Source organism: Bombus flavifrons, chromosome 10 (genome assembly GCF_040668555.2).
Source record: "Bombus flavifrons isolate JBK064 chromosome 10, iyBomFlav1_principal, whole genome shotgun sequence".
In the NCBI taxonomy this organism is placed as follows: domain Eukaryota; kingdom Metazoa; phylum Arthropoda; class Insecta; order Hymenoptera; family Apidae; genus Bombus; species Bombus flavifrons.
In genome coordinates this window covers 2,501,269-2,528,137 of record NC_138451.1, presented here as the reverse complement: position 1 = coordinate 2,528,137, position 26,869 = coordinate 2,501,269, and the positions used below count along the sequence as shown (strand labels likewise).

Here is a 26,869-nt window from a genome sequence, read left to right as displayed (position 1 = left end):
AGCTGACTCGTAAGAAACGTTAAGATACTTGCGAACGTAATTTTGACAGTTTCTCGCCGATGGGAGGATCAAGACGCGGTAACGGCATTTCCATTGCGTCCTATTGAAATAAAAATTCACCTGCCAATCCATCTGCCAAGTTTTACATCAGAAAGAACGATCCAGATAGCCACGACAGGTGAATAACCCGAATATTGGCAGAGCTTGGCCCGGTGTCGTCCGTACCGCATTCCAAGGTGGTGTACCACGGCTATTTAAGTCTCAGCAGTCGCCTCGGTCCACTTCTCTCATCCCGTGTTCCTCGAATCGATAAATAATCAGGAGCCGAGAGAAGTCGCGAGGCGATACGACACACCACGCCACGCCGCGGTGTCCAGCCGCCAATCTCCGTGGAGATCGGCCACAGAGAGAGTTTTCGAATAAGTCGCAAGGCTCGTTAGTACCACCAGTACGGATCGAATTATTCGTCAACGAGACCGCTCGATTATTTTTTTTCTTTTATTAATTAAAATCTTCGCGTTAGCGAATGACGTAGATGCCAAAAAATGTCACTTCTGTGACTCGCGTGATTCGCCATTTCGATTATTCGGAAATGTTATTTCCTTCTTACCAGCGACCAGATAAAACGAAACCCGAACCAACCTCACAAACAGCCAGAATATAATATAGTCAATATAATAGAAAAGTATAATAGAAATGTATTTTCAAACGCGACGCACAGGGAGCATTTTAATTTCGGAACACTCGAGACAAAGCGTCGCTTATAAATATTTGCGGACGAGAGAATGGCAGCCAAGCGTGTAAAAGGGATTGCAAAGGGTCAGCGACTTATTCTAAGAGATCGTTTAGCCGGTATCTGTTCGGCCTCTCGCGTGTTTCATGAACAGACTCGCGAGCCGGGTTGCCGGAAGGGTCCCTTAAGCGAGTAGAGGTTACCTTAGTCTCGCTGTTACTCTCCATATAATCACGTATTCGATTAACATGATATCGCTATACAGACGATAAAGGCAATTATAGTTAATCCCGCTTGCGAGTGACCAGCTTGTCGATACGATCTACCGGTTTCTTTAATTATTCGTTCGTCGTTTTTACCTCCTAGTTTTAATCTTGGTCTTAGGTCTTAGGAGTGCTAGGTTGCGCCTCACAGTTGGCAGACGGTACGTTCATATCGCTTCGTCCCTTTTTTCTTTTTTTATAGAGCTGCCTTCTCCATCGTAATATTCTGACCAAGGCAAGTGCACGTATACGCCTAGGGCGTAAGTAATCAATTTTCTAGAATGGAATTTAGTCGACCTGCGATCTTTCCAAATTGCTACGCGTTCAATTACGATTTTGAAAATGTTGCGAGTGTTCGGAACACTTTCTTTTTTCTTTTTCTTACACCATAGCGATACATTTGCGCGTAAATTTAGACCCTCCATCAACCTGCAATCCTGCCCCGTGGAAGAAGGTTATTTTAGCGCGACATTTGCCATTTCGTCGGCGAAGCATATCGGCCGATAGTGATAGTCGATGGCTCTTTCGGAACGTGTTACTTTCTAAAGCTTCTTGCTCGTTCGACGAAACACGATTGCTCGTATTGTGACGAGGCAAGGTCAGCCTTGCTGACCCAATGGTGGGCCACCCACCATTGATAGTATTCTTTGTCAGCGAACGAGTGAACACCCCGTACTAGACGGAGATTTGTGCCAACGTTTGACGAAATGCTGCGCGAAATATATGTACTTGACTAAGTTATTAGCGGCATTTACGAGGCTGAAAAATATCTTTGGAGAATATAAAAGAGAAACGAAGGGAAATTATACGTAGGGAACGGAACTACAAATAGCATCGGATTAAAAACGGTAAAATCAAAAAAGATAAAACTAAGCGCGAACTTATCGTATCGATTAATAATTCCGATAAAAGTTTGAGGCAACGTTCTTTCAAAATCTTCGGACGCGAGAAACACAGGTATTCTTTACCTCGACTAAAATATCCAAAATATACGGTGTTTCAACGTTTTCTATCCTTTTCCCCCTTTTTCCCCTCTTTTTTCTTTTTTCTTTCCTTTTCAAACTGTTCTTGGAACTTTAACCTTGATCTAGAAGGGATGGTTGAATATCAAAGAGACAAATTTTCTTCGCGCCGTCCAAAGTCCATACACGTATACGCGTGTACTTAAACGTACGTTACGTAAATGATGGAAAAGGATACGTTTCGCTCGTTATCCCGGGTCGTGTTTATCCGCGGCGGCCGATCTGTCCCGCCGTCGATAAAACCCCTTAACAGTGGCGGCCGATGGCAGTCCGACGCCGGCCGTCGTTGCGAGCGGATATGTCGAGGCTCGTCACACTTCCGCTTCATCGGGACCGCATACACGATTCCAAGAACCTTGAGGATCTTGTCGCGAATCGATCGGTCATCGCTCGACTATTTCCTCTTCTATTGCGAACCGATGATTATTGATTTAACGGTCGATGAAATCCCAAAGGTGAAAACAAGTTTGCGTCTCTTTTTCTTCTTTCCCGTGTTCCTTTCGGTACAAAGAATCGCGTCTATCGCTCGATATTTGAATATTCTTTGATTAAGGAGAATCTAAAGAGAACCTATTACGAATATTAGCAATTATCAAAGAATTTAAAGTGCTTAAAATAGAAAACAGTGTCTATTAGAATGTTGTATAAAGTATGTATCAAGCGCAACGTTGGAAACGATTCTTCGAGGGTTTAAAGAGTGAATTTCTGTGAATTACTAGCAAGTTGTTTCAAGTGCAATTGTTTATCGGTATATAAAATAATAAATTTTAAAAGAACGTCAATGCATATCTTCTTCGATAGAAAATAGGATCTATTAAATGCAACATTCCCAGGTCACTGAAAAGTTTTAACCAAAGCTTAAGTTGCTACTAAATTTGGAAAGAATTTTACATGGTGAAAACATTTTTTTTTCGTCATTTTTTTCGTCATTTTTTTCGTCACTTTTTTCGTACCTATTGCGTACCTACGCATCTTAATTAATGGGAAAAACATCGATGTTGAAACGATAAACGACGTATGTACGTGTGCGTGCGTGCATGCGAATGTGTGTGTGTGTGTGATGTGTATATATGTATGTATGTATATATATATATATATATATATATATATATATATATATATATACACATTCACTGACTATATATATATATATATTGTATCGTGGAATTGTCGACAGGGTGAAAATAAAAACGGGATGTCGACGAATGTTGCGGTTTACATTTAGATGGAAACGAACGTCCGAGTAAATGGAGCGAGTGTTTTTATTTTCGTTTTCGTTGTTGTCGCATCGTACCGTCGCGATTTTCCATCGTTGAAACTGGATCTGTCGAACGTTCGATAGATTCGGTCTATCGAATTTATCATACCGGATGACGGGAATCCGCTACACAGTGACGTTTCCGTCCATGGAAATCGTTCGAGATAAACGTTGATCGCGTCGTTTATCCAATTACTGCGAACAAGTTAATTGTATTTTCTTTGTGAAATGTATTTACGTTTCGTTTTCCGATAAAGTACGGGACGTATCTTATCTTTTCGTAACCAAGTATTAAGAAACGCAAACGTGGTCCCATTAATAATAACCGTGACAGTGTGTGTGCAAGCATTCAACGACAAGGAAGAAAATCGGAGAAGCGTAATTCATCTCCGACCGTTTTTGACGCATTGTATCGGAGTTCTCATGAAACTATCAACCAAGCGTGTGCCTTTGGAAAAGAACATTCTAGTGACCGCGCTCTAGAATTTTGTTCACTGCTCTAGAACGAAAAGATTTTCCGAAAATTATAGAAAGTTATAATCAGATATGAGAAGAAAAAAGCTTTACTGTTCAAAGATTCTCTTATCGAAATGTTTTGAAATTCGCAGGGCTTTCGATCGATAAATCAAATTCGATCGAAATTGAGATTTGAAAAATTACAAATACATAAAAAGATATGCCAAAGGAAAATTCCACCCATCTTGCGTTCAACGATAATCAAAATTCCCGATAGATCAAATCGAAAGAGATTTTACTAATTGTAACGAAATTTTTGCCGATTGTATCGAAATTGAAAATACTTGAAAACAAAAATTGGAAAGAAAAGATTGAGAAGTGATTTAAAGAAAAAAAAAAGGAGAAAACAAGAAAAAAGATAGCTGAATTGTTCAATCTTGCAACCATAACTTATAAAGTACACAGACGGAAGGAAAATTTCTGCAAATGTCGTTAACCAGAAAAATTCTTCCATAAACGTTAAAAATAATCCATCCGTTAGGACACTTGTATGTGACCGGACGATGAGAAGCGTTTCACCTGTGATCATGATCCTCGAGGTTGTTTCGTCGTCGAATGGGATACTCGTGAATCGCGAAAGACAAACGGTATCAAGCGAGAATCAGGTACTTGAGGGGTCGTTTTCACCTATAGAGAACAAGTGGTGAAGTTAGCCTGGCTGGATTCACCGGCTAATTAGCGGTGTAATTTCGATTTTTCGCCGAGTCGACGAGAATCACCAGGAAAACTACGAGTCTCGTCGAGGTTCTTGCAGCTTCCGGTGAGTTGGAATTTTTGTTGGGCCTTGCTAATGAGTTTTTAAGTACGCAAGCCGAGTTGGCGGAATTTAATTCATCTCCTTCCCTCCCTGTGTTCGTTCTTTTCGTCGAAAGCGCGTTAACTCTTCTAGTCTTTAGAACAACGTCGTTATATTCTGTTTTTCCGATCGGTGCGCCAATAATTCATTTCATTTCATTTCATTCTTCCTCGCTTCGTACATGTACATATATTTGGCAATTAGATTACAAAAATACGATCCGGTTAAAAACGATTTAAGGACCAAACGAATCGATAATGGCAATAAAGGAACGAGACGAAACGAAACGAAACAAAAGAACGAACAAAATGTCGTTTAACGCACGAAGAAAAAGCGAGTGGGTCGTGTTAACTATCGTCGAGATTCTTCGTCAAGTAAATTGGTAATAAATTGGAGCGATATCGTAATTCGTAAATAATTATTTAGCGTACGAATTCGTGCATTTCCACTCGTAACGACCCAAAAGAGATAACGATCGAAAAAGAGATAATTAGAGAAAAAGGAATACGTACACGTTGCGTGGAATTGAAATTTCAAAATCGATCGACGATCGATCTCGGTTACCGCGACGTTTTCCTACTTTCCACGTTTAACATCGACACGTATCTCGTTAAAATCCACGTTGTAACGTAAACAAGGGCTCGTTTCCAACGGACGTCGAATCCTTTATCGACGCTCTCTATTCTCTATTCTCTAAACCCTATAAAAATAACACGCCTACGTTCGATTCACTGTGATTCGCTTTACCAGCTTCTAGGCAAAAAGTCGAAGAACAGGGAAAGCAATACTTTGAAATCTCGCGTGATCAACAGTCTTAACCTTTTCGTGGCTCGTAAGTTGTGGTCTGTAGAGTGAGACACAAAGGGCTAGGCAAACGAGAATCATAGACGCGAGAGTTTTAAAGCTGAGAGTTACACAGACTCGTATCGAGTCAAGAATCATGGAATCGAGTGCTATAAGCTTAAGAGTTATACGGTACACTGTACGCGGAGTTAGAAATTTACAAAGTTATCGAGTCCTACGCTTGTTAAATTGCTGCCTAATAAAAAATAGAAAACTACAGCCGTCACGATGATCTATTAACAAGTATATAGTTGGTTTATCATCGTTGCTAGGTTTCATCCTGTACGACGTAATCGAGGGTGTCGGAAGAAAAGTGCTACAATTCGCACAAATCCTCTAATTTGACAAAAGCGTGGTTCAGGTCGATCTTTGATAAAAAAAATCTGTTTTACGATATATTTGCTCGATACTCGTCGAGCATACGCAATAAAATACTCGACGGTTCTCCGTTCTTATTTCATTTCCGAAGGAAATAAGGAAAAGGAAATAAAATCGTACCAGCGGTTTTTCACCAAGAAAGAAAATGTACTAGCGTCAGTTTTACTTTCAGCGTCTCCGTCATCGATCCGACACGAAAAAAAAGAAGAAAAAAATAAATAAATCACGTTCGATTACAGTTTATTTTCTCAAAAGCAAACGAAAATACACTTGTAACTTGTAACGCGTTCCTGTTTTCCCCGGGGAGAGTTGCCAGGCTCTTTCCTCTCGACGGCGACGAGCTTTAAAATTCCACCCGTCCAACAGAAAAGTATCGTTTCTACCAAATTCTCGCTTGGACCAACCCCTAACAAATTCTTGCAACAGCGCTACTAACGTTGCAAAATCTACATAAATACGTATTTTGATTGGAATTTCGAATACTTTTGCGAGCCAGTGTATATCGAGTAATATTTTTCTGGTAATAACTCGCGCCAATTATTTAGAAAGCGTCCGGCATCTTGCGTTTCGACGATTTTTTAACTTTTTGATTTTTTATTTTATTTTTATATTTTTAACAGTCGCAAGCGTAACCGACGCGTCCGCCGCACATTTTCATGCAAGCGACGAAACAAACGACGACAAAGCGACGGACGATACGTTAGATTTATACGAAACTCGCTGATATTACGCGGTTTTTGCTCGGCGCTTTGTCCATTCTATAGGCTGGACACCAGAAAGACGTTACTCGCAGGCAGGTTCGTATAGCCAGGGTCGTAACAAGTATCCAAGGGACGAATACGAAGCATTGTTTTCATATCGAATCTTCCACATAACGTTTCTGAGGTGCAGCGTGGGCCGATTTTACGACGAGATAATTTTAAAGATTATAGAAATACGAACGTCTGTGACGGACGAAATATGGAAGGAAGCAGAACGGCATGATTTTGTTGCTCCATACTGCCCCCGCAAATGCCAATTTCACCACTTGCTGCTGCTCTCTCTCTCTCTCTCTCTCTCTCTCTCTCTCTCTCTACACGCACACACAAGCGCGCGCGCGCGCGTACTCGTACGTACTCTACGAATCTAAATAATCACTCGCAACTACGTACGCGAGTTTGCGAGAAACGTCTTCAGACATGTTACTCGAACGAAGATCTGTCTGTTCGCGACTGTCGTGATTTTACGTTGGTCGAATTTAAAAGACTCGTCTAAACCTGACTCAGGCTATCGATGATAATCATTTTTTAAATACGCAGTATTTATCATATTACGCGCAAAGTGATAAATGTAATGCGAAAGATCCGTGCAACACGCCCAAGCTCGTCCCTCAGCTTTCCTTTATACGCGTATACTAAGTACAGAGAAAAAATAAGAATCATATCCGGGGTAGATTTTTAAATTCGGCTGCCATTCGCTATGTCGATACCGACAGTCTTTTGCCAATACCTCGAAAGCTAAGATCGAGCGGCGGTTACGCGTCTATACGAACAATTGTTCAGGATCGTGATTCTGACAACGTGATTCGCAAATCACCGAATTTTCTAAACAATTACCGAATTTTCTGTTCGCTGATAGCATCGGAAAAGAGAAGGAACGGAAATGCGAAAGGTCGTGGAAACTGGATTCGCATTTTGGGTACGCATCCGTATTCTCTTGCTTCTTGTACCTGTCCCTTAACGTGGAAGACGATGGTGATCTCGTGGGATCGGTTAGGCCGCAGCACCATGCTGCGTCGACAAGTTTGGAAAAGGCGAAAAGCCTGGCCGTAGAACGTAGGATGTGGAACAAGAGCGGTGCCGCCGGTGGTTATTTTTGCGGCGATAAAGCCGGCGAACGCGTCGTTAGACGGGAAATGCGCTCGTTAGAACGGCTTCCTCTTGACTCTGGCTGGCTAGCTGGCCGGTATCCCTGCTGCGAGCGACAGCCAGGAACGCCGATATTACGACGTGCATCAGACCCCGTCTAGTCTGCCAGATCCCCTTTCCGTACATTAACAAACAAACACACTGTCTTATATCGTACGGGATCGACCGTACTCGATCGAGCGATTCGCGTGGCAAAAATTTGCCTTTTCTCGCTTTCCAGGATCGTTCGATGACGATTCGACGATGATTCGAGGACGATCGCGGAGATGTGGACAATTTATCCAATCAGACATTTTTTACGCGGATTTGCAGCTTGCAGCTTTACACGTTATCAGAATAAAAGACGTACGAGTATGTAGCATGTAAAAATAAAAACGATGAAACCGTTGCTATAACAACGATATACTCGACGTAGATGCAAGATAATTGTCCGAGCTTTCACCGGCAAATCACGCGCTCCATCAAATAGACGAACACGTAGCAGCATTCGCAGTAGTGATTTCGTGATATCGCGATGCGTTGAAGACGGGTCGTTTATGTCGATTAGGATTAGCGAACTATTCGCTTCCGTTTGCACGCTGGGAAACTGACCTCTCTGTAACCCCCAAGCTAAATAATCGATCCATCTTTCTTTGAAACTTCCCAGCATCTCGTCCCAAATAGCGTCTAATCTTCCTATCTGATTCAAGATGCTCGGATCCGTTTAATATCCGTATGAAATTTGCAGTTGCGCAAACATTGATTTTCGCAAAACTGTTTCAACGGTAGGATCGAAGTGGCTTCTGTTCCAAGCAAACAGATTTTACAGATACTTTAATCGGGCGCGATTCCTAATATCGGAGTATCTTTGTCGATGGAACATGGAATATGATCTGGTGCGTTCGCCAGTCTTTAATTGGTCGCAATCGATTGGGAACGTTCGAAATGTCGTTTCCGAGATCGTCGCTCCGAGACCGTCGCTCCGAGACAGCTCGTTTCCAACTAATTTCGAAGCGAAGCAGTCTCGTCGATTCGGACGGCAAACAGGAACGTCCGTGGAAGAGAGGACTGGATTTTCGTGTTGAACATTTGAAGGGAGAAGAAAGAGGAGGAAAAAGGATATCGCGAATGCTATCGTTTCGCCACGCCGTTCATAAAAATCAGTTTACACACCATTTGGCTGCACTAAAATTCAATTCTCCAATCTTATCGACTCTTCGAACCTTCGAGTTTGATACATTCTTTCCAAGTGTCTTTGTACATATTTTGAAATTTGGAGAATCGCCTGAAAATACATTCAAGGTGCGCCGTAAAATCACATCGACGCAACGATCATCGCGAACCGGTCAAGAACCACTGACCACTCGCTGCAGTCTGCTCGATCACGTTCGCTCCGAGAGGCAATTACCTCATTGAACACCGCTTTTGGTCCACCCAGTCGGCCCAACGACTACGAAACGACGCGAATAAAACGCTAAAAAACGATCTTCGACAGCTTCCTTCGGAGATTGGAAATTCTTTGAATTTTCAGTTCTAGATTCGCGATTCAGATTTTTGAATAAGTAAGAGAAAAAAGCCATGGTAGATTTCGAAAAAGACCCCTCGGTTTATACGCTTGGAAGAAAGATGAGAAGATCCCAGTAAAATGACGATATCTCTCCGTTCTCTGCATTTTTGCTCGATAAGTTCGTTCAACCCGAGTACTCGTATTCCCTAACTTCGCATCAAATCTCGCGTTTTACATAATTAAAGGGGGGAGGGGCGGGGGCGAGGAAGAAGAGAAAGTACGATAAAAAATACTCTCGTTCGATTCAATGTTACACGATTCGCCAAATAAACGATCAAAGCCCCCGACGTGTATATACAGACGTGTATAATACAAGTAGTCACCGATTAACAAGCGAGCCAGCCAATGGATCAACGTTTTGCCATCGTGGACTATCCATCGTTGCCATTCTATTTAGCTTAGTTTGGTGCGGTTAATCTTGGCCTGGAGTATCGTGTGCACGGTGCACGCATAGTCGGTGCCATTTTGCCATTATGGCTTTATCGCCATCGACGCGCGTCCCGACGGTTTGTTCGTTTCTCAGATTTCTTAGATTTTTCACAATCACGGAACTTCGACTCTCGCGATGGACTACAAACGAGCAATACAGACCTTTTTGCAGGATAATTTTCGATAGACCGCGAAAAGTCATCGACGAAACAACGATATAACCGATATTTTCCACTGCGAATGGGGCGGAGAGTTCGGAGACGACGAGCAGATCGAGAAAGAGGGAAATAACGAAGAAGGAGAAACAGGGCGAACCAGACGACTATCGTCCATTGTTTTTGGCGACAATGGGATACGAAACGGGCAGAAGGAAGCTTCCGTTGCGCTTTCAGATTTCCATCGTTAAATTGGACGGCATTGTACGCCACAGAAATCAAACGACAATGAACTTTTACGTTGAACGTTTGCGAACCCATAGCCCTTCGCGCTCTCTCTCTCTCTCTCTCTCTCTCTCTCTCTGTTTCGCTCTCTCTTTGGCTTTCGCGTTTCGAACGAATAGCATATTTCGTAGCTCGATCTCGTTCTATCTGCTTTCAACTTGCTTTCCAACCACCTTCCGTTCAATTTCATCTAGCCTAAATTGCAGCAAACGTAACGATTAAAGATCGTGTCTCTCGAGACAGGCCGTCTCTTCGATCCCAATGAAGCCAAAATAAACGCTCGGTTAAACGATTAACGCAAACAGCGTGGATAGCAAACAAATAATTTCATACGTGCTAGCTTTTAACGAGCAAATAACCTCGTGCTAACAAGCCATCGCGATAGCGGCGCGCGTTTAAACACGTCGTCGATGTGAGAACCATGCGATATGTAACTCCTTTACATTCGCGGACCAGTTGTTACACGGAATTCTACGCGAAATGTCTCGCATTTATCTATTTTTCGATATTTGATCGGTGGTCATTTCGCGTAAAATACAAGTAACAATTACACGTTCAGTTTTTAAAGCGCGCTCGTACATCCTACGTTTATAGCTCTATATATATATAGTGTATATTATGTTATATACATTTAAATTTCGGTAATCTAAGATAAATCGTTATAGTCACCTGACTGATCGTCTTGTGACCGTGTTTACGATACCGTCGATACCTCATCGGACGATGTTCAATAAGGTACGAGGTTGTCGAAGGAACTTTGCTCGGAGAGTTACAGAGGAAGATATAATCGCAGAGAATAATTTATTGTCGATCCTTTCACCAATTTGTTTCTTTCTGACAGTGAATCGGGCAGTCTTCGTACCGGAAATACAACGTCGGACGAGTGTAGTAAGCTGGAATCGAGGCGGCGATAACTTCCGATTCTCTTTGCACGAATCGACGACGATCAAGAAAATTGGAAATCGAACGAGGTGCTTTCTTTGATCCTTGAAGCCTGACACGCCAAGCAACTCCTTCTCACGCATCCCCCGATCCAAGCATGTTTTACGAGTTTGTTCATCTTCTTCGATCGAACGGCGACAATTTAAAGGTAAGATACGCGACACTTGACAATACCCGGCTCGCAATGCTGCGTACGACGGATGCGTAGTAATTTTAAAATTGGATTTCACGTTGAAGCCGTGAGCAGACGTTAAGCGAAACGATTATAATCTTACGATTGTAATCTTAACTTGCACGTTCGTTTTCACGTGGATCGTTCTGTACGTGATCTCGCGGCACGTGACGCGGCAAATGGCAAATGAAAATCTCCATCTCGCGATCGATAACGTTCCTCCTTTGCATTATACCGTATAGTACATCGCCATATTCTGATCGTTCGTGCGTTAACATTGGCCGAAGAGCGGTGAATTTATCGCCACGAGGCTCATCGAACGAATCTGAATCGCCCTTGATAAAGACTGGATTAACCTACTTTTTTCGATTATCCGTAGCTGAATTACAGTTATCGATTCGTCATAGTCGTTACTTCCTACCTGTCTTCCATGTCCTTTCGCAAATCGACCATGTTTATCCAATTTCTATGTAAACAATAATAATAATAATAATAATAATAGTAATAATAATAATAGCAATAATAATAGTAATAATAATAATAATAATGATGATAATAATAATAATAACAATAACAACAACAACAACAACAACAACAACAATAATAATAATAATAATAATAATAATAATAATAAAATCGAACGATATCAGCACGATATTCTAATTTGAATCTTTAACATACATATATAAAAATAAAATACAGACTGATTTTTTAAATTCCTGCGGAAGTTTCCTTATGGATTTTCAGTATTTTGCAAGATATTTGATTCGGACAAGTCGTTAGGATCGCTCCTTTTGCTCTTGCACAAAGTATTAACGCTTATCGTTTTACTTGAACCATCGATTACGAGTTAATAGTTCAATTTTCCGAGTTCGTCACTAGGCTAACTATTACGTACATCTTGTCACACGGTAAATTTGTATCTTGACAAAGCCGCCGCCGCTTGATCGATGACCGACACGAAACCAATTCGAGCACGAATATTATTTACAGTCGATTTAATGTATTTTTCCGCTTTCGTTGCTTGAAACATGAACATTTTGTGACAAGCACGAGCGACGAAAACGCCATAGGTTGGTAGCTCTTTAAGGCTAGCTTCTGATGAAAACCAGTCACAAATCAAATGTAAATTTTCCGTTGTATTCCATTTATCGGTCTAAGAATCCTTCCCCAAGAAGAAAGTTTGCAAAGAAACGAATGGAACGAATGGAACGAAATTTTTCTTGAAAAGAAAACGAAATTTTGACAACCTGCTGGTTTCTAAAATTTTAGAAACGCGGGAGAAACAACCAGCAAGTCGCAATAGAGATAATAGATCGCGGCCCCTCGATACTTTTTCTTTCTTTCGAGCACCACGTCCGTGCAATTATCCACGTCCGACGCCACATTAACGTGTTTAGACGCAACACCACGCCGACGCGGTGCAGCCTCCTATCCAACAACACTGTGTAACCCAACACTGTAACGCAACACTGTAACGTAACGTAAGTAACGTAACGCTCTCCTTCTCTTTCTCTTTCGCTTCCGCTTCCGCTTTCCAAGCTCGCGCAAAGAGGCTCCCGAATCACGTTAAACGACTTCCTTTCACGAGCTTTCTCCACGTTCCTTCCTCTTTCTCCAGAAAATGGAATTCTTCAGAAAGCATCCACGTCTTTCCATATTTTTGTCGCTCTGCGTTCGTTTAAGAAACTCCTTTTTTTTCGTCAAAGAAAGACTTTCAATTGTGATAACTTTCTATCGAGCAGTTGTTTCACCTTTTTAATGCTATATACGTAGATTTTTTTTAATGATTAAAAGATATAAATAAGCGTTTTCTCAGCTTGACGTATAATCTTTTATATTGTACCTACCAATTGTTATTAATTTCCATTGCCGACCAATTTAGCCATTTCTTTTCCATAGAAAATTATCAAATATATGAAAATAATCTCGTAGAACGAAGAGATATTCTTTAAGATATTAGCATATTATTTTTTATTGCTTATTATTTCGAGTCTCTTCTCATATAGATCAATCACGTTCTTCTAACAGTTACCATTCCCACCGTTCGATACTTTATATACAAAAAAATATGAAAAGTTAGCGGAGGCTTTTTCTTCCAGTCCATCCGAGACGTTCGGCAAAACACATAAATATATTCCAACGAAACTCCATCTTGAACGTCAAATTAAAAAGTCTACGTAACACGCATTTACAATTTTGATCGTATCGAGCTAGTCCACTCGGTTAACAAATTTATTCTACGAAGAAGAATATGCTTATTTGCTTTATCGGCCTGGCAACGAGAAATAACTGTATAAATAAATACATTTTAAAACTTAATTAGAAAGTTTTGACAATTGTGGAAATGTTGTACGGAAATGAATTTTTAGATACGTGCTTCTTTCACCGCCTTGTTAGTTTGCGACGTTCTTGATTCATAAATCGTTTCAAAAAAACGTAATAGAATACAGAGCAATAATTGGAAAATTATCGTATTATAATAATATAAAGTTATATAGTGAAATATATAATATAAAGTTATAACAACGATCAATATTTAATAATTCCAAATTAATAACTGTTAGTGTGATATTAATAAATTCCAATTGTTACTGTCATAAATGTAAATAAATGAAAGATTTTCATTTAACAAGATCTAGGAAATGGAAGGGAACATTTTTCGTAACAGATCGTTTCACCATGATTTCTCAACGATTTCGAGGAAGAGGTGAAATAAATCGTGTAAGAAATCGAGGGTTGCCATAATTCAAAACATCTCAATGGCACGAAAGCCAGCTTTATACGTAACCAGCTACATACGAATCAGCCAAGTAGAAGGCTCAGATATAGCGTTTAGTACGTGTGCGCATGTGTGTGTGTCCACGTTTTTCTTCTTTCTTGTTTTTGTTTCAAGCTCTAGCGGCTCTATTGATTTACCTGGCCAGTCGTGTTAAAAGATAAGCTTGCACGCGCGTTCCGCACTCTCGACGATTCGTTTACGAACCATCTGTGGCGAATGGGCCTCGTCTGCTACAACATCAATTGCACCCTGCCAAAAATACTCCGATATTAAACGAAGATCGTTTCAATGCCAGCTCTATAATAGGAAATACGAGGAATTAAATAAAATGGAAAATATTCAATTCTAACGAATCTTCTCGAAAATATCTCTTACAACTGCCTTCTGTTTCTCATCGTAGCCTGTTATTTTATTTCATTTTATTTTATTAATATTCCTCGTCAAGTTAAACGCATCTAGTTTTCAACACAGTATCTCGTTTCTCGTTTCCTTTAATCATAATTATATACCGCGTACATGATTATACTCGTATACCGGTCGCAATGATTAAGAGATTTCTACCGTACAAAGATTAAACCGAACACAGATATTTAGAGAATTACTCGATGCTTGATCGTGGCAGAAAATTTCTATTGTGCGATCGGTAATGCGGCCATTCGTCGAGAGAGAATGCTAGTTAAAATTAAATCATACCGGTTAATCATTCCGTAATTACTCCCCTAATTATTCCCGTAATCATTCCCGTTAGTTGATCATTTTATGCATATTTCTTACTCCGTCTAAATTCCAATTACGATACTTAATAACGCGTTGTTCGAAATAATTAAAGAGTCGACTAACTATTATTCTACGTATAACGAATTATGGGGAATCGAAATATTAGCGAAGAATTATGAAAACAGTATAATACAGGTACACGCGCATCACGAATATTTGAAATACGCCAACGATCCCGTAATCCTTTACGCTCGAATAATCTAATAGAATTTTCACAGAATAATGTTTGGTAAATGTTAACAAGTACGATATTTCATTTATCGTATACGTATATATATGTACATATATACATATATCCTTTTATATTAGATACAACACGATATAAACCTGAGAGAATATTCGGTAAAAGTGGTCTCATACTGATAGAATCGTCTGTTGAAAGAAAAACAGTACAACTAATTTTTCAGTTGAATCTATTCGGCTGAAACTTTACTCAAGAAAGGAGTTCGTTTTCTCGTGATAAAATCCAAATATAGAGGTCGAACTGTCATTGTCGGTTGGGGTAGAAAGGCGGTAATTTCGAGTTTGAAAGTTCCGTCTCTTCAATGGCAACCTGTTCCACTCTCCCTCTCCAGTAATTTCATGCACTTTTTGCGGCGATGTAAAGGGCAAAGTTTCTCTTTTTATTGTTCGTACAGTCCACGGTATACCCATAGCTTGTCTCAGAAGGCGTACGCGAATTCGACGTCTGCTTTCGCTCTATCGGCGTTAGTAAGAAACCGTGTTTTAGCAACGAGGAAAAAATCATAGATCGAAAGATGAATTGAACAAGGAAGAAATCGATTCAAAAGTTAAATCGTGCAAACGTCGGATTCGTAAATTCCTTCGTTTCAATTAAAATTCGTTGCTCTGCGCCGCTCATTTTTCTCCAACGAATAGAATTTTGTCTCGTTTCGTCATTGTTACAGAGAGAGAGAGAGAGAGAGAGGGAGAGAGAGAGAGAGAGAGACCAGCTTTTCATCCGAGTCTAACTTGGCAATATCGAAGATGCATTTTTTCCTTTCATTCTCTATCCGATTCCTTAGGACACGTTCGAAACACCGAACGTCCTTTCTTCGTTTTCCTATTTCCGCTCCGGGCATGAAAACAGGATGGAAGCTACAAATGGAGAGACAGAGACAGAGAAAATAAGAGGAAGAGAAACGATCCGTTGACAACTGTGTCAGATATTCTCTGTACTCTCTTACTTCCTCTTCGTTGTTTCGGAGAATTAAATATTTTAGCATAGTGATTCGGGAGAGTCAAAGATTTTGTAATATATGATTTAGAAGAAATTGAACAACTATTACAGATATTACATTACATACATTACATTCTTGTTTGTTTCTTAGAAAAACTAGATGCACATGCAGCGTTTCTGTAATCCTTTCGATATCTACGAAGACAAGTAAAAAATAAGAAAAAAAGATGTTGCAACATGTTGCACATGTTGACTATTCCTACATTTTTTACAATACCGTCAACCGAAACAAATATCGCTTCTACCTAAAAGGAAGAAGAGCCGGACAGCTAAGGCTAGATTTTACAAAGGAGAATCAAACTGTACACTCTCTTGAGATTGCTGAACAAAATTCTCTAAAAACGATTCGATAGGAATTACGACAGTCTGTATCGGACAATTTGTATCGGACGAAAACAAGCTTCCTTGTTCGAGAATAGCTTCGAAAGCTTCGTAGAAACCCAATAGGAACAGAATAAAGATAAAATCCTTTATGATACGACTTAAAAAGCTGCGAGATCGTGTTGTGCCATGCGGTCTCTCTCATATAGGGATGGAAAGACATCGTTGTCGTATCGATTATTATCGATAGCTTTCTACGATGAAAATTCCACAATATCTTTTACCAACTGGGAAATTAGTTATTTTCCATGCTTCGTTCGCAAATGCAACAAAATTTTATAACATTTTGATTCGTATTACTTCGTTATACCCATCAACCATCCGATAACGTCGTACTTTTATCACTTTATCTTTATCCGTAATAATTATATCGTCGCCAGAGTTGTCTAATTTTCTCTCTCGTTTTTAGATTATATGTATAGAACATAGGAGATAAGTTCGGCGAGGAGATCGAATCGTTGCGTTGGCGTTGGCTCTGTTCCCGCCAGGCGAAATTTTTACTTTGTCCACAGGGATCATGATCGATTTAATGAAATTCTTAAAAGTCTACGAACTGGCAGGAATTACACGTAGGATATCAGCCGGATATTTCACGGTTCCATGAATAATTCATTCGCAATTTGTCACGCGATTCAATTTACCTTGAACTAACGTCCTTTTCGATATTTACAGTAATGCCGCTTCACCTTATTAATTAAGGGCTATCCATCTTCCCCATTTTTATATAAAAAAAACACTAATCCTTAAAAAAAAAGGAGGAGGAAAGACAAGACTAAAACGAAACAGAGGCTAAATATAAGTCGATTATTTTCATTCTTTTATCCTACAGAATTCCTTCTTTTATCTCGAACCAACCAAATTTTTTCCTCTTAAACGAACCTGTCTTAACAATGTGATCCAGCTTCTTAAAGAAATAATATGCTTTTCAAGTTTCTCCGCCGTTTCGATCATCGGTATATCCTATTTAAATAGAAGGAACCTTCTTCGTTCACAAACGGGCAGGGCTAAATGCAAATCTTGCTATATATTTTTAAAGAATTCACCATTACTATCGCTTGCCAGTCTACGAAGAGGAACTAATGCTTTCTGTTTTTATATATAAATAATGAAATAGTTTGATGAAAAGAATGAGAAAAGAACCTTGACCAATACGAGAGCTAAATGCGAATCGATCGAAGAAATCCTTGTCTTGTTTCAAAAATGGACTCTAGAAAGAAAAGCCGAAAAGAAAAGCGAATGTAATTCTTTGAACGTTCGACAAGACTGAAGAGTGGAAGAACGATATTTTTGCCACGGAAACATTTCGAACGGGGCGATTATGTATTCCGATCGCGAGCTCCCTGTGCATTTTCTTTCGCTTGTATCCCATAAAATTTCCGCTTGTGATTTAAGTCACATTCCCCGTTCTTCGTCGCTTCTTGTATCGCTTAAGACTTGTTCCGCTTGAGATTCAAATCAGCCTGCGCTCTGTTCCGGTAGCGAAGTAGATGCTTCGCCGGTCACCAGCAGCAAAAAGGAAGACAATAGGCATGTAATAGTCGAGCAGACTGAATCGAACGGAACAAGGATCAACCATTCAACCAGCTCCTCCTCCTTCTTCCTTTGTCTTTATAATTGATCTTTACCGTCGAATCGCAGAAAAGTTTTTAATCTCTATTAAAATTAGCTTCGTTGGTCTACTTTTATTAAGGGAAAGTTAATATTTGCCGGACTGTACAGATACTTTTCATCGATATTATTTATCATAGTTCGATATTTTCCTTATTCACTACTTTCTATAACTTTTAGTTAAAAATAGGAGGGGGAGAGAGAGAGAGAGAGCGCGCGAGAGAGAGAGAGAGAGAGAGAGAGACGTCAAAGCCACGAATCAATACGTTTAATTAATCAAATATGCCACGAGAGACTAGAATAATGTTGGGCTTTGCCTTTACGTTAGCGTTACATAAAAAACAATCGATAGGCTTCGTCTCATAAATTCGTTCAGAATATAAAACGAAATCAAATATCTAGAAATTAATTTAATGAAATCGAACGTAACCGAGACTGTGTTACGATCACCAATGACCCAATGATATCGGCTCAACGTTACTAACGTAACGACTTCCTTAATTATTTCTATCGCAACAGCGGCAGCAAGCTAAAGAATTTAGAAATTGGAGAAAATCCTGGAATTATATTGTCAGTTGAGCGTTAATAATTTACAACACCGTTAATTATCTACGCAACTATCTTTTACGCGATCCCCGAGCTAAAATAATCGACGTTCGAGTAGCGAGCTTTTTTCACCCTGCGCTAAATCCACTTACGACACAATCTCTGTGCTAACATCGCGAAAGAAAACAGAGTGAGAGATGGAAGAAAAAGGAGACTCGTTGTTTTCTGGAAAAACAGCGCACGAACGGGAAGAAAATCAGTTGCCGGTATCGTTCGACGATTAGTCACGACTCGACTCGAGATCGACTCGAGATTGACTCGAGATCGACTCGAGATTGACTCGAGATCGACTCTCGAGCAGTTCACCTCCTTAAGAACCGGAAATCCACGGATCGCGTGACGTCGCTGCATGTGTAGGTAACGCGCCGGACGAAGCAGACAAAAGCAGCGAAGATAAAGGCAAAACCGCGAACCGGGTCGTTCTCGCAATGGCGAGAAAAATATCGACCTCTTCCGTAAAGGCTATTTCGTCGAGATAAGTACGGCAAAGTTTACCAGTTTCTTCGTTGGCTCAGGCTGGCTTCCACCAGCCAATACCTCTACTTCAAAACGTCTTTCCACTTTCCCGGAAGTCTCTTTGTCGTCGACAGGAAAATTATTTTCTTTCGAGTTAGTTCAAAACGGTTTCACCGCCGATGCAGTGCTTTAGAAGATTCTATGCGGATCAGTTTTTACTTTCTTTCCTTTTCGGTGAAACGGATCTACCGGAGTGAGTTTTTAGGTTGTGAATCGAGTTGCTTGATCAATCGGATCGGTGAGATCTTTGATGAATGATTTTCATGAGAACGTTGGTCCTACGAGAGGATATATTCAAATTGTGTGTAATCGGCGGAAAATGTTGATAGTTGCGTTATTTGTTTTGTTAATCGAAGAATATTAATTAGGTGTCGTTGTTTCTTGATCGTAAATTTCGAAATCCAGCAACATCGATGACTGCAATTTTTGTGCAATTAAAATTGTCCATAGATGATCTTACCAATTTTTCAACGATAATATACCTCCTCTGGTCAAAAATCTACTAAAATTCTTCGTTAAACTCTTTTTTTTCTGTCTAACGATCGTTCGCTTCCGTCGTAATACGAGTTCATTAAAATTATACTCCGTTGCAAGAGTAATTCGAACGAAGGTTAAGAACGAAATATTTCATTTTCTATCTCTTGAGGCGGATAAGGGTGATGAGTTATTCTTATCAATCATGTTTGACGCGAGCCAGAACAGTATCAAGTCACGTGCACTGGGTAGTTTCGCGAGGAAAACTTCGTGTTTCTACTTTGTTCCCGATGACTATCGGCCAGCGAGGTTTCAGCGTCGGTGAATTTTTAAGATACAAGCCACGATCTCGCTATATCCTTCACGTAATCGATAATAACAATAAGGAACGCGCGTTTAAATCTTTAAACGAGCGCTTTAACGGCAACCTGATTTTCTTCCAGCTTTTATTTCTCCTTTCTGCAGACTTTCTTTTTCCTTTTCTATTTCCAATTTATTAGTTAATAATTATTCATTCTTTTATTTTTGTAAATATTATTACACATTAGAAAGCAAAATATTTCGGCCTGAATTTCGATTCTGTGTAAATATTGTCCTCTATTGTATTTTATTTATTTCTATTTATCTCGTATCCTATCGTTTATCGTTACGTGTTTGTTTCATTGTATTTTATGATCAATTTTTTGGAAATTATGAGAAAGAGAGTGAAATGGTTTTATCTGTTGCATCACTAAATTATTTCGCAAACACTTACTTGTCTCTCTTTCCCATCTGTTACGCGACGATTAAGGATTTAGAGAGATTACACGTAAGGATCGTTTACAAGTAGCATAAAATTAATCTAACATTGACTTAGTATTTTTCAATGTATAGCCGCAAGACTACTCATCCAACAGGCTCTTCTTTTTCATAAACCGATTCTTCGTCCCTTAAGTCTCAAATTTGTTACGATTATCATCCTCGTTTCAACATTTTCCAATTGTTACAGAACCAACTCTTTCTTTCTTTCACTTTAAAATTCCTCTCAAACAGCTTTGAAATTGTCCAAACTAAAAGTTTTAAAAATTCATTTTTGGTTCTCATTGCCGGTCTCGAATAAAACCAATCCCCCTTCTTCCTCGAAAGGAGTACGTAATACCGACACGTTAAACTTGCCAGCGCTCACAGACAAGCGACAAGCAAAAAAAGAAGAAAAAAGAAAAAAAGAAAAAGAAGAAGGGAGTAAAATCGTTTAACGAGCTGCGCGAAGACCGACTAATATCGCGAAAGGTGCTTAGTTCTATTAAAGAGGGAAGTGCATATTGCACTCGCGTCTCGTCGCACTTAAGAAAAAAGCGTATTACAGACGGTTGAAATAGAAAAAGGAAAAGAAAAAAAAGAGAAAAAGTGAAAAGAAAAACGTAAAACGATCGAAAAAGAGAAAAATAACCATCACCGAGACGTTCAACTGTTTCCCTTTGCCACTTTTCGCCTCAATGTTCGTTGAGAAAAGAGCTACAGTCTGTCCCAGTTTCCAGAATTACCCCTTTCGCTTTTCCGAATCTTAATTGGCGACTTTCTGCCATGTTTCCTCCTCCTTTCCTTCGAACGTCTACCTTGCTTCTCCCTTCGCTGGTTTCCAACCCGGTGTCCTTGCTCTCTCGCGTATCCGGTTAATAGCTTCCTCTTGTATGCTTTACTCCTCGAGAAACCGGCATTTGCTGGGTTTTTTTCATTCTTCTTTTACCTTTCGCTTGTTTCTTGCCTTTCATGGACAAAGTATCTTCTGCCGTTTGCTCGATTCGCTTAATATTCCTCGACGAACTTACAGAGGTAATGCACGGGCAAAAAGAGGTCTCCTCTTCGAGCGACAGATAGCGTGCTTCGAGCTTCTTCCGACTTGACGAGTTTCCACTAATAGATTATACATTCCTTTTTTATAATTTTACAATTTCACACCGAATAGAATTCAACTTGGTTTATATAAGAGAATGTCGATTTTACGTCAAAGTATTTACCTCTGCTGAATAATTTGTTACTTATAATCGCTAAAATTTCGCTAGTAGCGTGGATTCAGTTGCGTGAGAAGATGCTGCAATCCGCATTATCCGCATAAATCTTCGAAAGCGGAATATCGTCGGATCAACGCCGTCCTGGAAATCCTTAAAAACGCGTCAGAGCGAATACGGGCGATTGATTAAAGAAAGCTCGATGTGTATGCAAAGGGTGAGAGATTTCGAGAAACTCGCCCTCGTAGGCGCTCAACGAATCGACGAACGCCCACGGTACAACTGTGCTACAGCACCATCCGGTCCGTGCTTTCAAGCTCGCTGCTTAACTCGAGGAATACAAATGGAACTGGCTACCTACGCGTGATATTTCGAAAGGGCGAAAAACGAGTATCGGGACATGGGCGGATAGGTTGAAAGAAGGAGAAAGATGGCCGGAAGAAAATTTCCTAACTGCGAAACATGGAACGGTGAAACAGACAGAAATCGAAGCTAATGAAACGAACGCGGTCGTGACGCGAATGGAACGAAATCCCGTTCCGAACAAATGCATCGAGTTTGATTTGAAATGAAAAGAAGCTTTAGAGGATTTACCCTGTTATACGAGCGTGTGTATATGTATAAGTAGTCATTAGAACATTTTTAAGTCGATGAATTTTTCTTGCTCGTAGGTCGAAACTAGTGATTACGTTACTTATATGGAATCGTAGAATCAGCTAGGACTGTAATCCTCCTTACCAGTAGGATTTTCTTGCCTTGTGATAATAAAACCAGGGTGAAAAGCACATTTTGCACCATTATGGTATTCATTATGCCTACATGTACGTAAATGAGAAAAGAGAAAAGATAAAGAAAGAAGAGAAACGAAGGCGTCTTGTCTGTAATAGTAAAGCGTGAGAAACTGGTTTCGTTTCTTTCTTTCTTTTCTTTTTTCCTTCAATATCTTAGCAGAATGTTGAAAGGCTTAATCGATTGAATCATTCGCGACCAAGCAGTTTTATCGCGAGATTGCCCTTAGCTTTTAGCTGTCCTTTTTATTCGATCTTTCCGCGAAAGTACATCCAGTTTGTGATTGAACGATAATAAGATCGGTGTTTCTATCGGATAACCCGAAGGGAAAGCTTGGATTTAACGCGACCAGACGCAACGTGGACTAACATTTCGAAGAATAACGTCCAACTAGAGATGCCGTCACATTAAAGTCCGAGATTACCGAGAGATCATGTCCAAATTCGACGATTGTCGAAATTTGGAAACGTAGAATCGCGAATTAAGAATTTCCGATAAGAGAGAATGGCGTGTAACTAAATTTGTAATTCAGAATTCTGCGATTTGAAATTCTAGGTAAGTTCGAGTCTTAAGCGTTTTATCGTAATAGATTATAAAGCGATCAGTTTAGTAACACTTTGATAGGCAAATATAGCAATAATTTTTCCAACATTGTACTCTTCGAATATTAATGAGAGTGGTCGCGCTCCGATCAGTTAGAATTAAAGGCATCGTCGAATTTATGAAATTTCCCGGGACTTGACAATCGTATAGGGAAACCTTTGTGAAAAGGACCTACGAATTGCGCGTAGGAAATTGCGATAAAAATTATACGTAGTTGGCTTTACGAAACAGATTTGGTGTATTAAACACGTTACACAACCTCCTGCCTCCGTTTATGAATACCGATCCGAAATAATTTCAAACTGTGGCCGGATCTCTCATTTTCCCTACAAGATTCCGAGTGGAATTTACCAAGCTTATCGCATTTGTAAAGAGAGATTGAAATGTTATTTTTCCGACTACTTTAAAACTCTCTCTCCCATGCTTTTAACTTTCATATCCGTTAAAAGTATTTTGTTTCGATTGAAATAATCTTCCGATGCTTTATCCGATAGATTATTAACTGTTACGTGCAAACAAAGTAACAAATTAATGTCGTTACGCGTCTTATTTAAATACATGCATATTCGACAGTAATTTGTCAAAATGTTGATGGTTTCTTAACGATTCGTCGAGCTTACTCCGATTTTCCTGACATAATGCTTCTAGAGGTGACATATCCGGCGGGTTGTGGTAGGTCAGGCACGTAGCTAACCAATATTCAGCATATTCCGTTGGCATACCAAGGACTTTCCATGCTCGTACCACGAATCCCGAAAACGCTTTCTCCTAGCGGCAACCAGCTTAAAGCTCGATCCACTCGGCTTGCGACCGAGCGTTCTCGCTTCGACCAACCTTCGACGATCTTTCTCCGTCCCTAAATCTGTTTCACCATCGTCACCCCACCATACCAACCACAATACCGTCTCAAGGTGTTCCAACCATTTTAAGCCGACGCGCACGCGGATTAATTAACGGACGGTTGCGTGGCGACCGCGTGGAAATTAGCGAACTCGAGTTAAGCAGACAATTTGTCTTTCATCCAGCTCGCGTTTCACGTTCCTTCTCCTTTTTGTTCCCAAGGGAATGAACTTTCAAACTACACCATGCCGCCGTCGCTTTAATTCTAAGCTACGTAGTACTGCATCGATAACTTTCAGTCGTTACGTCGCTCTTTGACAATTTTTCGGAATAAAATAGGACGTTGAAAGATCGATATGCGAGGATAGATGCGTACACATCGGCATCATAGCTAACTTTATTTCTACATACTTGTAACAGAAATCCACTGTATTATTTACGAAAAATCTATTTATCCTAAGATGAATGATGGAAATCAGTGAGGCGGAGTAATAACTAATTGCACCCCTTCACAGACCATTTCTGTAGTATCGGGAAAAGGGCTTAATAAACATCGAGTTAACCATGAACAATGTCGCGAGAGCCGAGGCGCCGGCGGGTCCATAAATGTGTCATCGGTCTTTTCAAGTGCATAGTTTCGTAGAAAAGACCTACGTGACCCTGGCCACGAGCGTCTGCGGAACACGCGTGTGGTGGGCCTAGGAAAGGACAAAGGGATGCTAGAACGGCTAGAATGCGAGTGGAGAAGTGCAGTGTGAGTTGAGAGGTCATCACGGAGTGTGTATCGGGAAGTCAAGGCGTGTGTGATAATAATACGTACGACGATATTGTAATCGGTTTTTGTTACTGAGTATTGCTTATTAAACACTACACTAAACCCTTTTGGCGGAAGTGTTGTCGCTGCCAGATGAAAAGAGAGTTTCGCGTTTCGTCCCGGGACTACCGGTGGACTCGTCAGTAAGGCTATGCTCGGTAGTCCCTGCCTTAGACGTAGAGGGAGTCTCGCTAGGTGCGGTATTTGTATCGTGACACCGTATTTCGACCACTAGCGAGATGGACAGACTCGTCGTCGTCGTAGTAGCCCTCTGGTGTTGACGGTTGGTACCCGCGGATCGCCCGGGAGGTGTTGCGCCGCGTTGATGCCTCGACCTGTCGGCGTCCTGTTGATACCGATCCGCCACACCCTAATTAAAGCATCATTACTTGTCCTTACTCTAAGATCCATAAGTTACTACATTTCTATATTTATAACGTTAAGAAGAAGAAAGAGAAGAAAGAAAGGAAGAAAGAAAAGACAGAATAACGCGAAATGAAAAAGAAGACCGGGTCGGTGTAATATTTTTCCTTTTTTTTCGAAACGTTAACATGGAACCAAGAGGTCGTTATCGAAACAATCGACTTTTCAATGGAACGGATCGAACGACGGATGCGTCGTTTCTTTCCTTCGTTGCGAGAATCTGATACGTTCGTTGAACTAATGCTAGAGATTAAAGTAAAATCAAAGTAAATTAAAAATGAATGCCCTACGTCCCATTGTGTCTCGAAATAAATTCACATCTGATTCTCATTCCGAGCGAAACTTTCGCTGTGAAAATTAAACGATAATAAACGTCAGAAATTCACCATGTAAGCAATTCGATCGTTGTATTTCTGTTTCTATCCTTTATCGAATTGAACATCGGTCGCTACTAGCTCTTTTCTTTTTTCTTTTTTGTCATAACTTTTGAAGACAGCATTCAACGTAAATTCGAGTAATTGTATATACTTGTATCATGAAACGGTACTTGTGACATTTTCGACCAGTCGCCATTGACTTGTACAATCACCGGGCTTACATTTACAGGCATCTGAAGGAACTCGACGAAATCAATCATGTTCTTCGGCGTCCAAGTGCAACAGCCAACAAAACTGCAAGTCATTTCCGGTCACATCGCTCCGCTAGGTGACAAATTACTAGGTGACGATCCTGTCGTCCATCATACGCCATTTTCCCTTTTCTCTATCAGCATATCTATCCAGTTGCGTCGAATTCGACACTATCGAAAGTTTTCTACGATCGATCGGTACATTCAACAGGGGAATTGTTCTCCCGCGAAGAAATTCCACCGATTATTAAGAATCGTAACAATTGCAGGAAATATCGAGTAATAAGAAAATCGTGTAATTGTACGCGAATTGCATCAATTTCGCTAAAGTTTCTCTAGTTTAATTTAGTTTTCATCGTACCGTATAGTTCCATAAGAATTCCAAGCAAACACGCGATCACTGCGACTCGATCTCCACTTCTAGCGTATTATTAGTTCAGACTTGATCGAATATTTAAGACCGAGATACATACAAACTTGGTCTCTTTGGTTATTGATTCGATGATTAATTCAGACTGTAAGTTTAGACGATACTTGCGATATTTGCTGGTTCGTTCTATATATAGTTCTAGTCGAAACCCGATGTTTGATGAAAAGAAACAGGAACTTGTCCGCAAATGCAAATGAAAATGAACAGATTTTCTAGCTCGAACAGGTAGACTTGCGTATCGTTACGTAGCCGGGGTAATTTTTACGTTATGCGACTATTAATCAAGCAAATCCAGTGTTGTTACTCGATGTTGACTCGAATTTCCGACGAATTACACGCGTAACTTGAGAAATATAACGCGTAATTACGTAATTAACGTATGCCTAACGAAGGAGGCCGCGGCAAACGCAACGTTCGACTATTCGGTATATCTGGAACTGCAAAAGTACACCGTTGTTAGGATGTCAGGATCGAACAAAACGTTATATGGAAAAGAACAAAACAACGTGATACGTTCTATGGTACTCTGTTATATTCTAATACGCGCCGTACGACTGTTCAGTATAATAGTCGCGGCATCTACGTGTACGCTCCAAGTCACGAAATAAGTAATTTCTAGAGAATGTTGAATCGAGTTAATTAAGTTTCAATTCCGATGAAGCAAGATTCTAATCGTTCTCGGTTTTCACGCAACGAGTCTACCACCGATTCAGAGTGCAAGTCGG

At 40.2% G+C, this 26,869-nt stretch overlaps 1 protein-coding gene across 3 annotated transcripts in view; it reads left to right on the top strand.

The window, feature by feature from the left end:
* Oamb (Octopamine receptor in mushroom bodies) overlaps nt 1-26,869 on the top strand; it is a 120,324-nt gene that overhangs the window by 4,141 nt on the left and 89,314 nt on the right. The window contains exons 1-2 of one of the 3 annotated variants that reach the window (XM_069121225.1): nt 2,300-2,473; nt 4,274-4,552. The exons of 1 other annotated variant lie outside the window; for it this stretch is intronic. Coding sequence is in view for 1 of the 2 variants with exons in the window: in XM_069121222.1 (XP_068977323.1) it covers nt 2,438-2,473 (36 nt within the window). In the remaining variant the exon portion in view is untranslated. Of the gene's footprint in view, nt 1-2,298; nt 2,474-4,273; nt 4,553-26,869 lie in introns of those variants that run through there. One more of the 3 variants, XM_069121222.1, reaches the window with a different exon arrangement.